Genomic DNA, 15,922 nt, shown 5'->3' with positions numbered 1-15,922 from the left:
TGGCTGCATAACCTTATGTAGATCCAGGCTCTGTGCAGCATTCCCTTGGGCTGGACTGAGCTCACTCTCATCATATACTTGAAGCCTTGCTTTGGCTGCATTCAGCCTTTTCAAATTTTCCAAACGCTCAAGTTCTCTCTTTAGGTTTTCTACAGACCTCCTTCTTGCAGCATTCTCTTCTTGCTGTTTCTTTAAGAGAGCAGCCTCTTGTTTCTCTCTTTCTAGCCTACGTTCAGTTTCTTCCCTTTCTCCTTCAAGACGACGAGCTAATGCTGCTGCTTCTTGGTCTGCAATGATCAACCTCTCTTCAGCTTCAAGGTTTTGCAGTTTCTCTTCGTGGCCCTCTTGTTCAGCCATAATCTGCAGTACAGCCTGTGTAGCTGCATACTCGGCAGCAGCTTCTTGTCTTCTAAGTGAAGATACGTTTGAGTGAATAGAAGAAGCTTTAGAACCATTAGAGGCAGGAAGTGAAACACTGGAGGCTGACGATGAGAATACAGAACTATTATCTGGCCAAATCAACTCCTCCGCTGTTCCCTGCATTTCAGATTGAGCATTTTGTACTACAGTCTTTGTGATCGAGATGCAGTTATCCATCTTGCGACGCATGTCATGGGCTGGTTGATCAATTCTTCTGTAATCATCATAAGCAATGTTCAACTCAGATAATTCCCTTTGAATACTGGTGATGTGTTCTTGTAGGATGTCACTAGGATCCTGTTTTAATACAGATCTTTTAGCTACCTTAATCAGAGCTTTCCATCGTTCATATTTGCTGTCAAAGCGAAGCAATAGCCCTTTGATTTGCTCTTTCTGAAACTCTTTTCCTTTTTCTGTTAATGTTCGGGCTCTTTCACTTCTACGAGGCTCTTCAGGTGGTGCTATATTTTGCCCGATATTTGATTCACCTGTCTGTTCTAACTCAGTCTCTTCTTCCGGAGCAGCTACTGCACCCTGAGCTTCTTTACTTGTATGTGACATTTTGATTATTTAGACACAGATATACACAGGCAGCATAGAAGAGCAAGCTGCAACAACATTTGTGAATACTGAAAGAATGAGCTTAACTAAATGAAGTCACTCTCATTCAAATTAGCCCATACATGTAGAATATTACAGAGTAAGTACACTTAACAGAGTTCTTAAAAGACACTGAACCATAAATACAAACTGAATTTCTGTCAAAATGTACAAAGTTTACTTCTGCCCTTTCAGAGCCAACTATAATTATTCAGCTGAACATGAATTTACATCTCTTACGTAAATGCACATTCATATACGTGAAACAGCGTGGCTGCCAGGCTATACACAGTTCCTTTTAGTTTCCAACTCTTGTGTTACTTTTCAGACCAAAAACTTTAGAGTCTGGCTTATAGACTTCTTCATGAAAACCTTATGAACCTGTGTGTCCTAAACAGTGGCTTATCTGTGTTCCCGTCTTGATGAGCTGTCGAATTTGCGCTGATAGGGCGAGTCTGGGCAGGTCCGAGTTTGACTATCACTCCCTCCAGTTAATACACGACACCACGGTTCTTCATTCACAGATGGATTTATTCTTCTGTCACACTTCTCCTCAGAAACACCATAAAATCCACCGTCAAACTGTTATTACATAAAAGTACAGAATGACCAACATAAATATTACAAATAAACATTTAAACCCAAGTTAACAAATACGCGATAAACAAACACAGTTAACGTACCTCGCTGGCTGCACGTAACCGTGAGGGAATGAGTCCGCTTCAGGAACAAAACTTAACAAAAATAATTCCCAATTTCTTCTTCTTTGCAGCTTTCTTTTACTTTAAACTGCTTATTTATTCCTTCTTCTGCCTTAGTTAACTTATTAACTTAGCTTCTTGCACATGCTTTTTACTTCCCTTTACGTCACTTAAAAAGGCCTGTGTGCAACACAGAATGAACCTTAGTTCCTACCCCAAAAGGAACAATAAATAAAGAAAATAAATAACATAAATGAACACAATAAATTAAACAAACTGACATAATTTACATTTATGGCAGTTAAAGCTTCTTCTTCTTTTGTTCTCAATTATTTCCTCAAGATTTTAAGGATACACTCAACTTCATGTTGAGATATGGCAAATTTTCAGCTAATACCTCTTTGGGAATCAGCTTGTTGGTGCAACAATACTTTTTTAATCCTGTGTTATTGTTGACATTCTTCATAGATTTAACTATGAAGAAATGGGAACAAATGATGTGTTTTTGTGACAGTCTCCTAGCAACAAAGTGCCTAAAGATACAATTTAAAATGGGTTCTTTGCTACATTTTTTTTTATTTGTAGGATCAACACTGGTTCATCCTTTGAGTTGTTACATGGCTTAATAAACAAAACATTCCTGTGACAATAGTCATGACTGGACTGATAATAGGTCAAAAGGGAGCCAAAGGGAAATTGTTGAAAGACCTTGGAGAACTATCGCTCCTTGGAAGCAAACTATAAAGAAATGATAGGTAGCTCGAGACTTATGCACAGCACTGGGAGTAATTGTGAGAGTCTTAAATCTTGGACATCATGAAGTTCCCAGCAGATTTTTCTGTCTAATTAAAGAAAATCATGAATATTGAGGGGCAGCATTCATGAGGAACCCGTGCTCTCATGATCATCATCGATTAAGGCCTTAATGACAAGATAGGTCTTAATAGCTATCACTGATGCAGCCAAGAGACCGGAAGAGCACTGCAGTGACACCGCTCATTCATGAGGTGTCGGGCACTGAACTGGCTTTGTGGCTTCCTTCTGTAATCGTGCTGTCATGTTATAACTCCGTATTTACATGACAGAGAGTGTGACTGAAATCTTTTTAAAAATTGGAACTGAAAACAATTGACTCAGAAGATGAGAAAGCTCTCAAATATGCACACACAGAGCTTGCACTGCTACATTTTCCATCCTTGTGAGACGGCCTTGTTAATCTCACAGATATTCAAGCAGAGCACAGCTACTCCTTGAGTGAAGACTCAGCCCCCCAGAGCCCAGCCCTGTCAGTCAAAATGGACCAAGACTCTGGTAAGTTTGATCTTTTCATTATTTCTTAGCCTTGGCTTCTTTTTAAACCGCTCAGAGCCAAGCAAAGCTCTCCTGCTGATGTTTAGTCTGGCTCTTTATCACGCTGGCTGTCCCCTGGTTATCTGGTTGGCTCAGGTTTCTGCCTGATATAACACATAGCAGGCAGCCTGACCCTCTCTGCTGCCTGTCAACTGTCGTGCACTTCGATTGGCTCAATCCTGTCATATATAATCAATGGCTTAACGATCCACTTGCACTTTGTGTGCAAGTTGAGGAGAAATGTTGCATATTCTGAGTCCTGCTTTCTTCACCTTCCTCTGTCTATTCCTGACTCATCTTCCTCATTATCCCTACCCTCCCTGTCTGCGTCTCTACCTGTCTCGCTCTCGCGCCGTCTGTCTGGGTGCTGTCTGTTCTCCGTTTGTCCCGGGGATCCTGCTGTATGAACCCAGTATGAGCAGCTTTCCTCCAGCTAAGCCCTGCCCACCTAACACACACAGACACACACACACACACACAGACACACGCACACACACACAGACGCACACAACACTATGACAAGCGTATGGTTTTAAATCTGCAGCTTTAGCCGGAGCCAGCGGAAACTCTCTCTCTCTCTCTTCTGTCAGGTTATCTCTCTCGTTCTCTCTCCTTTTCTCTGTCTCTCTGATGCCTGTTTATCTTCTTTTGCTTCTCTGTCTCCTGTAATCCAATAAAATCCACTTCATTCGTATAAATATCAAATTATCTGCACTGCCAAAATGCCACAATTTCTTGAAAAAAAAAAAAGCACAATCCTTGATGGACAGATAATACTTTGCTCCTGAGAGAGAGAAAGAGAGAGGGACAAAGGATGAAGTCATATCAGGCTGAATAAATCAGTTTACAGTGACAGTCACTCCGGTCGGTCCAAACTTCAAACAAAATATGAATATCTGCACAGTGATTCAAACCCAAACAGGAAAATGGAAAAGAAATACAGCATTAAATATTTGATATTGCACAATTAAAAAAATTGCTTAGTTGTGATTTCATGGTACTTTGTGGATATTCTTTTCTTTATTTCTTCACTGTGCAGTTGGAGCACTATCAGTTCACATATGGTGCACACACACACACATTGACAAACCCACGTTGTATGCATTTGTTATTGGACATGTGCATGCATGCATTTTACAACCCGCATCTGCTGCATGGTGCCTTAATATTTCACTCTAGAGGCAGCGTTCGAAAGTTTTAAAGGGAAATGGTACAATATCGCTTAACCAACTGTGCCCTAACATGCCTTTTCCGCTTGTACACTGGCACAAAAATAAGACGCTGCAAGACTATGTTAATGTTGCTTTGCTTTTCTTTTAGGACGACAACATCTTGTCTTCTTCTCTGCTTTTGCATGAATGTTAAAAAGTTCTCCAAAGCGTCTCTGGCAAGCAAATGGCAAACCCAGCAATGTGTTATAAATAATCATAAAACGGATTTAGTCCCTGTTTTCCAGCATTTCCTTTTAACCTTAACGTGGTTATACTGGAGAGGATGACCAAAAGGGGTTTTACTGTGTGCAGCGGCGGTGAAAGAAAACTGTCTTGCATGCAGCTGGTTGTACATGTTGTCTCAGCGGTTTAAGAAGCTTTTAAGAAGTTTTTTTTTAGCATTAGCTACTATATTAGGCTCTGTTTTATGCACAGTGCTGTGCCTGTTGAATAAAGAGCTGCATGTCAGATTAGGCCACTTGTTGAATGCTCAATTTTCACTTCTAGATTTGACACTTTTCACAATGACAGATAAGTTGTGGCACTCCTGGACTATTAGCTGTCATATTGGCATGTAGCAGTGTTTTGACAAGACTGCTGCATCTGAGAAGTTCTGCGGTATCGCTGCATGAATGACTTTTCAGGGTTGGACTTCTGTGCACAGTTCCATTGCTGTGTGTTATTGCTTATGCAGTTTGGAGAAGGGGACTTTGATAATAATAATAAAAAAAATGCACATGTGGTCACAGCACATGTCTTGTGAGATTCCAGGCCATTTAGCGTGCATGCTAAAATGTTTCTGAGACGGCAAGTCTTGGTCATAAATCCTAGTATCTCAGTTCCCAGAATCAAACTCTAATCCTTGCAGCCTTGCCAAAGATGCGCACATCCTTGCAGGCCTTTCCAGCTTCAAACGAGAGCACGGCAGTAGAGCAGCTGCTTGTTTGTCACGATGAGTCAGGTTAATTAAGCACCAAGAGGTGTTAGACGTTTTTGACCTTTCAGAAAGCACGTCAGTTCTGAATGAAGGGATTTGTGGATCTTAGTGTGCTTTGTTGGACAAGAAGGTCCTGTCCAATTAGAATTACAATGATGGGTAAAACAGTGGATGCAAGGATCATGTAGCACTCACAGACAAGATCAGACTTATTTGACACCCACTGCTGGGCTGTTTATACGAGAAGCGTCCTGATAAACACCCAGAAAAAGTTGCCCCTATTGCCCCAGCAAGTATCACCCATGTTGCATTGCTTGAATTGCACAGTGGTTGATAAAAGTGAGATCAGATATTAGCCTGATGAACTGCATCCAGGCCACTTTTGTCTTAAAGTACCCATCACATACAGTGAACACAGCACACAATAGATGGAAGGTCATTACGGTTTATATGGAAATCAAGAAATCAGTTAGTGCTTACTTAGCCTCAGTCTACAACAGCAACGTATCACTGTAACAATAAAAGATTATGATGTCCTCCTATTTGGGCGGTTCCCAACAAATCAAGTCAGTTCAATCCTATTTTATTTATATAGCACCAAATTGCAACAGCAGTCACCTCAAACTCATTTTACATCACGGCCCACTTTGATTTTAGGTGAGGCACACTGGGGAAACTGCCCTCTCTATTAGTGTAAAGAAGTTTAACTTCAATTTAATCTCCCAGTTATCTCAATGTAAGAAACAGAAGTGCGATTTCACCAGCACATTTTTAGTTTTTGTGATAAAGAAATGTTGCTGTAGTAAACAAAAGAAATCTGTCAGCACGACTGTTTGGGCTTAAACTGTAAGAAATAAATGTGTAAAATTACAGCCAAAGTTTTGGCAGCTGACTGCCCAGACTGTTAATTCACAAAAATGTCCTGTTTTATTTATTTATTTATTGCACTGTGAACAGTGTAAAAATTCAAAATTTATGTAGCCCACGGTGAAAAAAAATCATTTTTTCTGTCATTTAATTGTTTATCTGAATGGCTGTGGTGGACAGAGAGGCAGAGATTAATAATAACTAATGATTAACTTATAAACACAGAGAGAGTTAAAAGAGGTGAGTGAAGAAGAACCACTCAATGCATCATGGGAAGTCTCCAGCAGCTTAGGGCTATTGGAACATCAATAAGGGAGGATTCAGGGTCACCTGATCCAGCCCTAACTACAAGCTTTGTCAAAAAGGAAAGTTTTAAGCCTAATCTTAAAAGTAGAGACGGTGTCTGTCTCCTGAATCTAAACTGGGAGTTGGTTCCATAGAAGAGGGGCCTGAAAGTTGAAGGCTCTGCTGCTTAAAATCAGTAGTGATCAAATGTGGTTTGGTGGTTTCTGGAGGTCTTCAAGGGTCACTTGGCTGTAGGGCTGCCACAAACGATTATTTTGATAGTCGACTAGTCACCGATTATTTTTGCAATTAGTCGACTAATCAGATCATCATCCACTGGACGTAAAACTACAGCTTATATAACTATCATTAGCTTACAGCTTTAAGCTTTTAAGGTGCTAACTAAAAATAAAGACAAGATGATAGTTTATTCAATTTTAATGAAATTTGCAGATTGTTTCGGTAAAGTTTAATAAACTCCTTGCTATCTAAAATATAACAGGACACCGGAGTATATTCTCCAGCATCTCACACTTCTGATGATCAGCTGTCTGCTTGACGTTTATTCAGCTGTGTAAAAACTATAACTTTAATCTCAGCCAAACCGATTTACTCAGGAACAAATAAAATACTAAAAAAAAAAAAAAAAAGGCCAAACAACAACATTTTTAATTTATCTAAGTGACTCATATATATTTAACCTGAGTCGCGAAAGACGGCGGTGGGTTTGAAAACAATTTGCCGGGAGTCCGGTGTTCTCACGGCGCTAGTGACCTAGCCCCCGGATAGCTATCGAGCTAGTGGGTAACAGACGTCTCCGAAAACTGAGCCGATATTTGAGGTTTACACAGCTACATTCTCGCCTGAAAATATGTTAAACGTTTATTTTGTGACCCAGAAAGAATAATAAGAGTAATATTAAAACTAACTAGCTACCGCCATTGTTGGAAACTAAGCTGGGCCGCGCTATGAATTCTGGGACACAGCTACTTCTTCTTCTTCGGGGTTTAACGGCAGCTGGAATCCTTGTACATGCAGTGCTGCCATCTTCTGTTTCAGTCCGTTATTACACTCTTAAATCCTGCTATTATTCCTGCGTCTTTTGCGATCTTACAAAGCTTCAAACGACACGTCGACTATTAAATCAGTCGTCGACGATTTTGATAGTCGACGTAATCGTGACTAGTCGACAAATCGTGGCAGCCCTACTTGGCTGCCTTGCTTTGTTGTTACTGCAGGACTCACACTGCTTCCAGCAGAACACAACAGCGTACAGATTGTCTGTGGTCATTTTAAACTTTCTTTCTTCCTCTCAGCGTGTGGTCTTTGTTGTTGTTGTTGTGCCTCTTATTCGGTTAAAGAGAAGCTGCGTGTTTTACTGCAGCTCCTTTTTGCGCTGATCCATTGAATGTTTTAATGCTACTGCTGCCCCGCTGAGATCAAACACAGCAACCACCTCGCCTCCATTAACCCCCCGTGGTGACTGCCAGGAGCCATTTGGTCATTAACGCCGGATTTCTTACCTGAGCTTACAGCAATTTACCTACACAGGAAGACCTATAAAGCTTTCTTTCTTTTTTTTAATTAACAACATTCAACGAAATTCCAAAACGTGGAGAGTGAAACAATTGGTTTTACTTGTCCTAAACCTTACATTTACATTTAGACAAGTGTGTCACTGTGATGTCAGTGGAAATATCACAGTGGCCTCTCCGTGTTCAGGACCATTTTCTTATGCATTGGCTAACAGCTAAGAGCTTCTGGTATTCATTAAAAAAAACAGTGTTAGAGGACTTAACGAGGGCAGGAGGCTTAACGAGACTCAGGCGAGCAGCAGGACTGGCCTCATTAAGGAGAGGACTCTTTCTGATAGGCAGGATGTGTGGCATAGGTAAATGTCGGATCCACCCCCAAAACTGGATTCCTGTCTTCCTCCTGATGCCTTTTGTGCGCTCGTTGATTTCCTAAAACATTTCAGGCTCACGTTGCTAATCAGCAACATTAGCGGCGAATGATATTTTTCACAGGTAGCTGAGCCGTAATGAGTGTAAGATCATGCAGGAGTCGGGGCAGCATGGAAAAAAATACTGAAGTGGGACTAATGAGCTGTTTGGGGTGGGGTCCTCGCACTGCCAGTGGAGGTTTTTATCCAGCTACATTATCATTATCATCACTTCTATGGCAGTTACGCTTGCTAAAGGGACGTCTATTACAGTGATGCCGTGGCGTGGAAAAATGCGATTAACTGATTAGGCATTTGCTTTTTGCTTCACTGCAGTCAGATAAAAACCAAAAAATGTTAGGATTTCCTGCTTTTAACTGTTTTTTTCTGACTTTTGAGGAGTTGGGGGCCTGTTGATGGGACAAAACAAGATATTTTGAGATGTCACCTCAACCTTCAGGAAGTAATAACAGGGATGTTTTTCATCAATTCGCAGACCTAAGGACCTTTTTTGTGTAGAATAATTGAATAAATTAGGAATAAAAGCGCAGCGATTGTTAGCTGCAGCCTTGGACTTAAGCTCTTCCAGCTCAAGGGGGAAGTGCTGCGGTTGGACTTATTAAGCCCAATTTTCTACGCTCATGTACTACCTACTGATGTACAAACTCAGATAATGCACAGTCCATTGATGGCAATAATTCGTCCCTCTATTGCCTGCATCGCTTTGAACATTCAGTCAAGTATAGGCTAAAAGGCAGATTTTTATAGGGTTGAGAGACCCTTGTGATTTCAGAAGCAAATGGCTATCCATGTTTGTGCCCACTGTGATTGAACTATTGGGTTCAAATAATCAGCAGCAAGTAGATTTAGATATATTGTAGCTCATAATGCTTCTTATCATTGTTTTTCACTGCCCTGAGGTGTTTATTCCTCACATGGCTGCTGACTTTGGGCGTTACCCACACGCCCAAAGTCAGCAGCCATGTGATTTATTCTCTCTCTGCTGTAGTGATGGACAGGATACAGACACAAAAGCACGCAAGCAGCTGTCTGATTGGGAATACACCTCCGTCCCCCCTCTTTGCTCTCACCAATCACGCACACACTCACGGCTTGTAAACTTCAGTCCGTTTTTTACCAGCACAATGTTGCTAGGAAACCAGGATGTGATTAACGTGACGTTCACACACACAGACGCATGCACGAAAAAGCAAAAGCCCTCTTTCAATGCACCAGGGGAGCCTTTAGGATGCGTGTTTGATGCGACAAACATCAAAGTCACTGGCGTGGCGTCCGTGTGTCAGTGCTGACATAATGAAACATCCTCACTCCTCCCTGTCTGCCCGCAGTTAACTCTTTAAAAGTTGTGTCGTGGTTTCGCTTTTAACGTTGTAGGAAGAAAACTTTTAATGCGTGACTTTTGCCTAATTATGCCCCGTGGAGCAGCTCACCTTTAAAGGGCCTTAATTCAAAGCATGTGCAGCTGACCCTTTAATTCTGGTTAGACATACTCGTATGTCCCAGGGTTATAAGCGCTGTTCAAATAAACAGGACAGTTGTATTGAAAATTTCCATTTGAAAGCTCGCGGAGCCTTTTAGACTTTAACTTTTAGACCTTCACTCACTCTTAGGAGTAGATTCAGAAATAGGTACATTAGAGGGACAGTTCAGGTTTGAGCAGTTTGGAGACAAAGTTAAAGAGGCACAAGATGGTGCGGGCAGGTGCAGAGGTGAAGATAAAGGAAGAAGCCACAACTAGGACCTGTCTTCTAAGGCTAAGAAATACTTCCTAAGCACTGATCAGCCTCCTGAGAACTAGGGAGGCCAGGAGGTTGCTGTCACCAATGCATCCATTCTGAGACATTAGGTGAAATAAAAGGCGACAAAACTTTTCTTTCTTTCTTTCTTTCTTTCTTTCTTTCTTTCTTTCTTTCTTTCTTTCTTTCTTTCTTTCTCTCCTTCATAAGCTGAGGTGTGGCATTTGGCATGTGTAGTTGGCATTCTTCCAGTGACTGTGTGGGTTCTCTCCAGGTACTCGGCTTCCTCCCACAGTTCAAAGACATGCACTTAGTGGGGTTAGGTTAACTGGTGATTCTAAATTGCCCATAGGTGTTAATGTGAGTGCGAATGGTTGTTTGTCTCTCTGTGTTAGCATCAGATCGGCCATCTGTCGGGCGTGTACCTCGCCTCTCACCCTGTGTTAGCTGCCAACTTGCCATACAATTGTGAATGAGAGAAACAGAAGACAGTGGATTGATTGAGTGGCTCCATTTTTTTTTTTCAATCTAAACATTCAATTGACGATTGGATTTCTCTTTCATCAACCACAGTGTCACATGACTTATAAATTATTGCACACCACTTTCAAGGACAGTTTCTTTTAACCAGTGCCTCAACTTGGCTTGACTCGGGTTTTGTTTGGTTTTCCGTTATATTTAAGTACCACCTCAATGTTTTCCATTTAAACGTTTGCCCACACACACACACACACACACACACACACACACACACACACACACACACACACACACACACACACACACACACTTCTGAGATGAATCTGGCACAATTGCCTCTAATGCAGAGTAAACTGAACTCCATGTGCAAAATTGGTGGAACGCTACTTTAAAGCCACCTATTTGGAAAGGTCAGAGTTGAGTTGCAAGAAAAAGACCACCGAGTAATGTATCTATGGATTAGATGACGCTGTTGATTGCAGCATCTGGATTCTGACTCGCAAACAGGAATCTTGTTAGTTGGATAGAGCAGCTTGGAAAATCTGGAACCAACCAAATCTGTAACAAAACAAAACAGCTGTTTGAGGTTTTGTTCTGTGCAGTTATCCAGCTAACTTGGTCATTTTGTTTTGTGAGACAGGCTTCAGGAGACACGACACTTTCTTGTGGATTTTCCTCCGACCCTCTTTCAGGGACAAAATATCTCCAGAGGGCTACTGTGCTGTGTGGGAGTTAGCAGAACTTGTGCTTAGAAAAGGCTTTAAAAAAATAAAAGTCAACGTCTATTTTAGATCGTCTTGCTTCAGGTACCGGTAAGAATGTGAAATCTGGTCCCGGGGGTGAAAACGTGAGGAACAGGTCGATGAGGTTACAGCTGTTTATCTATTTATCCTTTCCACTCGTCGTTCTTCTCTTCCCAGGATCCTTCTGACTCAGCACCCCTCATGAGTCATGGCAGTATCTAACAAAGCTTCCAGTGAATTTTTTCTTGTCGTCTGAAGACAGTCTTGTCAAGCCCCTTTTCTTAAGATCACTCAAAATCTTCAATGTTTAGTTAAAACAGTCTCAGAGGTTTGAATGCTGCTTTCATGCCACTGTTTAAGAAGTTTTAGACAAAAGAAACAGTCCAGCAAAGATATGAGGCTTGTCAGAGTGGAAAGAAAGAAGTTCCTCATTAGCTGTCATCAGTCACTAACAAGCAGCACGATGTTAGTCAGGCCTTGTCAGCTTTGTCTTGCCTCAGGTCGTTTCAGGAGGTTGGATGCACTGGCATCTCTGCAGACACACTAAAACTTCCTAAAAATACTTTCTGGATTTCAAAGCAGACTAAACAACGATTTACCTGTGCTCCTCTAGAAATATACCCACATCGTGTTTAGGTGAACCCTCCTTTGAAATTGCACTCTCGCCTCATTGCCGGGTCACTCGATTATGCATATTTTCAGTGTTTAAAGGCGGCGACTGTTTCTCTTCCCAGGAAGCATAATGAGGGCGAGTTGCTGGTTCAGCCCATCTTTTATTTCAGGGTATATACACCAGCTGGAGGGAAATTATGCACCGCAGTTGCCAGAACGACATTGTCCAGCCTTGTCAGGAAGAGCTCAGATATTTTGAGCTCCTTCAAAGTGTGATTTGGAAGCTGTCAATTACTTCCCGTTGGAAGACCTACAGCAAAGCCTCCCTGAAGAGAAATAAGGTCAACTTTGCTCAAGTTTCTCAGTTAACTAGAACCTTCTTTTCTAAAGAATAGGAACACTTTTCTTGAATTCTTGAGACTTTTTGTTGTTGCTGGTGGTTTTTCATTATTGCCACTGGTATTTCATTTGATAGTTGAAAGAAGGAGTTAGCGATTGAACCTTAAGTTGGGATTGTCTGTTCCAATACACAATAACACTGTGGCCTTTAATTGTGAATGCAAAAGTCAGGGCCATATAGTCGGGGTACAATCGTGGTTGTATGTATATGGTTGTATTGGAGTCATGGGGGTTAGGGTTAGGGTTTGCCAGGGTTTGTGTAGATGGGACGGTGTTCCCATGTTGCACTGCTATGACATCAAAACAATGTGATTGCCCGTTCCCCCCCTTCCCCTTGTGACACATGGAAAACATCTGCAGGTATTTCTGCAGTTTTTTGCTCTGCTTTAGCTTTTTCTTTGTGTTTTTGTTGTTCTCACACATCAAACCATTTGGTTCAGATTAAATACTTCAGTATAAGAAAGCTGAGGATGACTTTGGGGGAGCATGATCGTGTGGTGGTTAGCATCGTTCTTTCACAGGAAGACGGCCTTTCTGTGTGAAATATTCTCTCCAGGTACTCTGGCTTCCTCCCACAGTCCAAAGAGATGCCTTGGGTTTAGGTTAGTTGGTGATTCAGTATTGGCCGTAGGTGTTAATGGTTGCCTGTCACTATGTGTTCGCCTGCGACAGATTGGCAGTCTGTCCCGGGTGTATTCTACCTCTCACCATGTGATAAATGGGATAGACTCCAGCCCCTTGTGACCCTGCCTGTGTCTGTGGTGTCTTTTCTGTAGAGTTTGAGTGGAGCTTCAGCCAGGACCTGTCAGCTATCTTGGTGAAGCAGGAGGAGCCTGATGTTGGCCAAAGGTTAGATCCTCAGCCTTTGGAAGCCCCGCCTCTCATATTAAGCCCTGCCCCTCCACACAGAGGCTCACCATGGAAACACACGGTTAGCATCCATCTGTCCTTTGCCTCAGTGATGAAACATTTAAAAAAATAAAATGAGTGGTGTTTTTGATGTCAGGTACGTTTGTTGTTTCTACAGGAGTGCAGTCAAGAGGATATGAAGCTCATTGCTATAAAAGATGAACCCAGAGAGATTGGACAGTACCTCAGCCTGCCCAGCGGTAACAGACACACTCACAGTGCTATAGTGGTTTGTCTGACTCAGATTATTTTAATGTTAGAAGTGGCTTCCTAGTGTAGTGGTTAAGACATTTACCTAACATCCCTGGTTTGAAACCAGAAGGAGACACAAATCCCTGGGAGGGCTGAGTCAGGAAGGTCATCTGGTCTAAAAAATCTGTGCCAAATCAAATATGTGGATCCACCCATTGTGGTGACCCCTTGTGAAGGAAGTGAGCAGCTGAATGAGTTAGTTAGTGCACATTTTCACCTAAAGTATTACAAAATAAATTACCTCAAACATCTGTTGGAACAAAAGCCTTCACTTTAAATATGATGAGGGCTTAACCACCCCAGCGTTAGAGGCACTACTACCTTGCAGACCATAATCAGGGCAAAAATACTCGCCGAGCTGTCTCTGCATATGCCACAATAATCACAGCAGTATAATATTTGGGGTCTGGGAGAATGGACTTACATTAGCTATGAATATCTTCAGTGGTCATTTGTTTAAAGTAGAAGCACTGATTCCTTTCACGTGCTGCGCTCCTTTTTAGATGATGCTCTCCAGCTGCCGCCCACCCCTCCCAGCAGTAACCACGGCGACAGTGATGGCTCACTGCCCCCCTCCTCCCCACACCTCCCTCTGCCGCCGTCTTCCCCTCAACCACAACAGAGGCCAGGAGGTCGCGCCTCGTCCTCATCCTCATCTTCTTCGGCCATCTCCTCTTCGCCCCTCCTCACCGCGCCGCATGTGAGTTAAAGAGCCCCTACCCTCTGTGCCCTCTGTTGTTTTTTTCCCTCTCCGTGCCCGTTCTGCAGCGCATGTGGGGGATTTAATGTGTCAGTGGTTTGGTGTTTGCTATAAGAAATGTTCAAATGACTGTGTCCTTATATAGCGCTGTGAGTTTCATAGGCTGCCCTTCTGTTGTGAAAGCAGACACTGTAGAGTTGGGATTTTTGATCTGTAAATCAGCTTAATTTGGGGTTAAATACATCCCATAATTTGCTGAAAGAACAGAAAGTCAGAAAATCCGTCCGTCTGGACGTTGTTTGTCTGATTCAGCAGCTTTTCTTAGAATAAATGAATCACATTTGCACTGAGGCCATCGTGACCCAATCTTGTTTACTCACAATTGTTCAGTGTCAGCAACATTTTTCTTTTTTCTTTTTTTCATTTTTATTAATGAAACACGTGAACAGCTAAACCATCGCACAAACTCCAACAGTGTTGTTCTCGGGTGTAATGCAATGTAAGAGAGATGTGAGATTTTGGTGTGCTCGCTGTCAACATGCAAATTAAAAGCAGACCGACATAAATAAGAGACTGAATTATGAGAGCTTATTAGCATTATGCGCTGATGAAGTGCTTGTTTCACTGTGCAGAAACTGCAGGGTTCGGGACCCCTCATGCTGACAGAAGAAGAGAAGAGGACCCTGGTTGCGGAGGGTTACCCGGTACCTAACAAACTTCCTCTCACGAAGAGTGAAGAGAAGGCACTGAAGAGAGTCAGACGAAAGATCAAAAATAAGGTAAGCAGGCACTGCACCTTTTTGTCTTCTGTTAGTGTGCACGGCTGAACTGAACATTTAATTAACCAAAAAAACAAAAACGTGAGCTATTCCCAGAATCTTGGACTGCCTTGTGTTACTATTTCAAACAGAAATAGTAACACATTTACCAAAAATTTTGCTCCAATTAGAAATGTGGTTTTGTGGTGGAGCAATGATTGGTTTTGTGCCCGTTTCTCCAGATCTCAGCTCAGGAGAGTCGGAGGAAGAAGAAAGAGTATGTGGAATGTCTGGAGAAAAAGTAAGGCTGGAAAAAATGTTATCTTTCCGCTCCATGCACATTTCTTTTGGTTTACATTCGTAACTGTCGTCTGTGCTTTCCAAAGCCTTTAAAAAATAATAAGAATTGTAGTTTCCTTAAAATTATATTAAGAGCATTGTTGTCATTGTTTAGAAGACTTTCACACCTTAAACTGCTGACTCGACTCAACTGCTGACTGCTGTTGTCATGCCAGCCCAGCAGCTGTGCATGACTCTCCTAGACTGGCTTAGCATGATTCACATTTCAAAACAAGAGCACTCAGAGAGTGCAGCTTCCTTCGAAGGGCAAGGGCTTTACTAAAACTTTTATTTTTACGAAGTTTTTATTACAAAATGACGTCAGCCTGTTAAGGCGTCACTGTGAAATCACAGGGCGTCGTATTGAACTGCTCTCTCCATCCTCTTTAATATAATGTATTCTTATTTGACCTTGAGCCCTAACAATGAAGGTCAAACACTTAGCTAACCTACAGTAGGTACTCATATTCCCCAAGGCCTCGTTTATTGTTGTGAAGTTTGAAGACGATCCATAAGAAGCTGTGGCTAATACAAAGTTTTTAATGAGATTCACATGGTGTGACCTTGACCCGATTTTTACCACAATTAAATCAGCTCAAGCTGTTTTTGGTATCCACCATCACACAAAATTTGAAAATGATAACGTGAAAACTGTGCACG

At 41.9% G+C, this 15,922-nt stretch overlaps 1 protein-coding gene across 2 annotated transcripts in view; it reads left to right on the top strand.

The window, feature by feature from the left end:
• creb3l1 (cAMP responsive element binding protein 3-like 1) overlaps window positions 1-15,922 on the top strand; it is a 48,783-nt gene that overhangs the window by 22,916 nt on the left and 9,945 nt on the right. Inside the window, exons 3-8 of one of the 2 annotated variants that reach the window (XM_004575375.5) lie at window positions 2,946-3,032; window positions 13,081-13,235; window positions 13,332-13,413; window positions 13,969-14,165; window positions 14,798-14,944; window positions 15,166-15,224. In XM_004575375.5, coding sequence (XP_004575432.1) covers window positions 2,946-3,032; window positions 13,081-13,235; window positions 13,332-13,413; window positions 13,969-14,165; window positions 14,798-14,944; window positions 15,166-15,224 — 727 coding nt within the window. The remainder of the gene's footprint in view (window positions 1-2,945; window positions 3,033-13,080; window positions 13,236-13,331; window positions 13,414-13,968; window positions 14,166-14,797; window positions 14,945-15,165; window positions 15,225-15,922) is intronic. The other variant, XM_004575376.5, reaches the window with a different exon arrangement.

Source organism: Maylandia zebra, linkage group LG23 (genome assembly GCF_041146795.1).
Source record: "Maylandia zebra isolate NMK-2024a linkage group LG23, Mzebra_GT3a, whole genome shotgun sequence".
Classification (NCBI taxonomy): domain Eukaryota; kingdom Metazoa; phylum Chordata; class Actinopteri; order Cichliformes; family Cichlidae; genus Maylandia; species Maylandia zebra.
The sequence above is the reverse complement of the archived record's forward strand: the minus strand, read 5'-3'. Positions and strand labels throughout refer to the sequence as shown.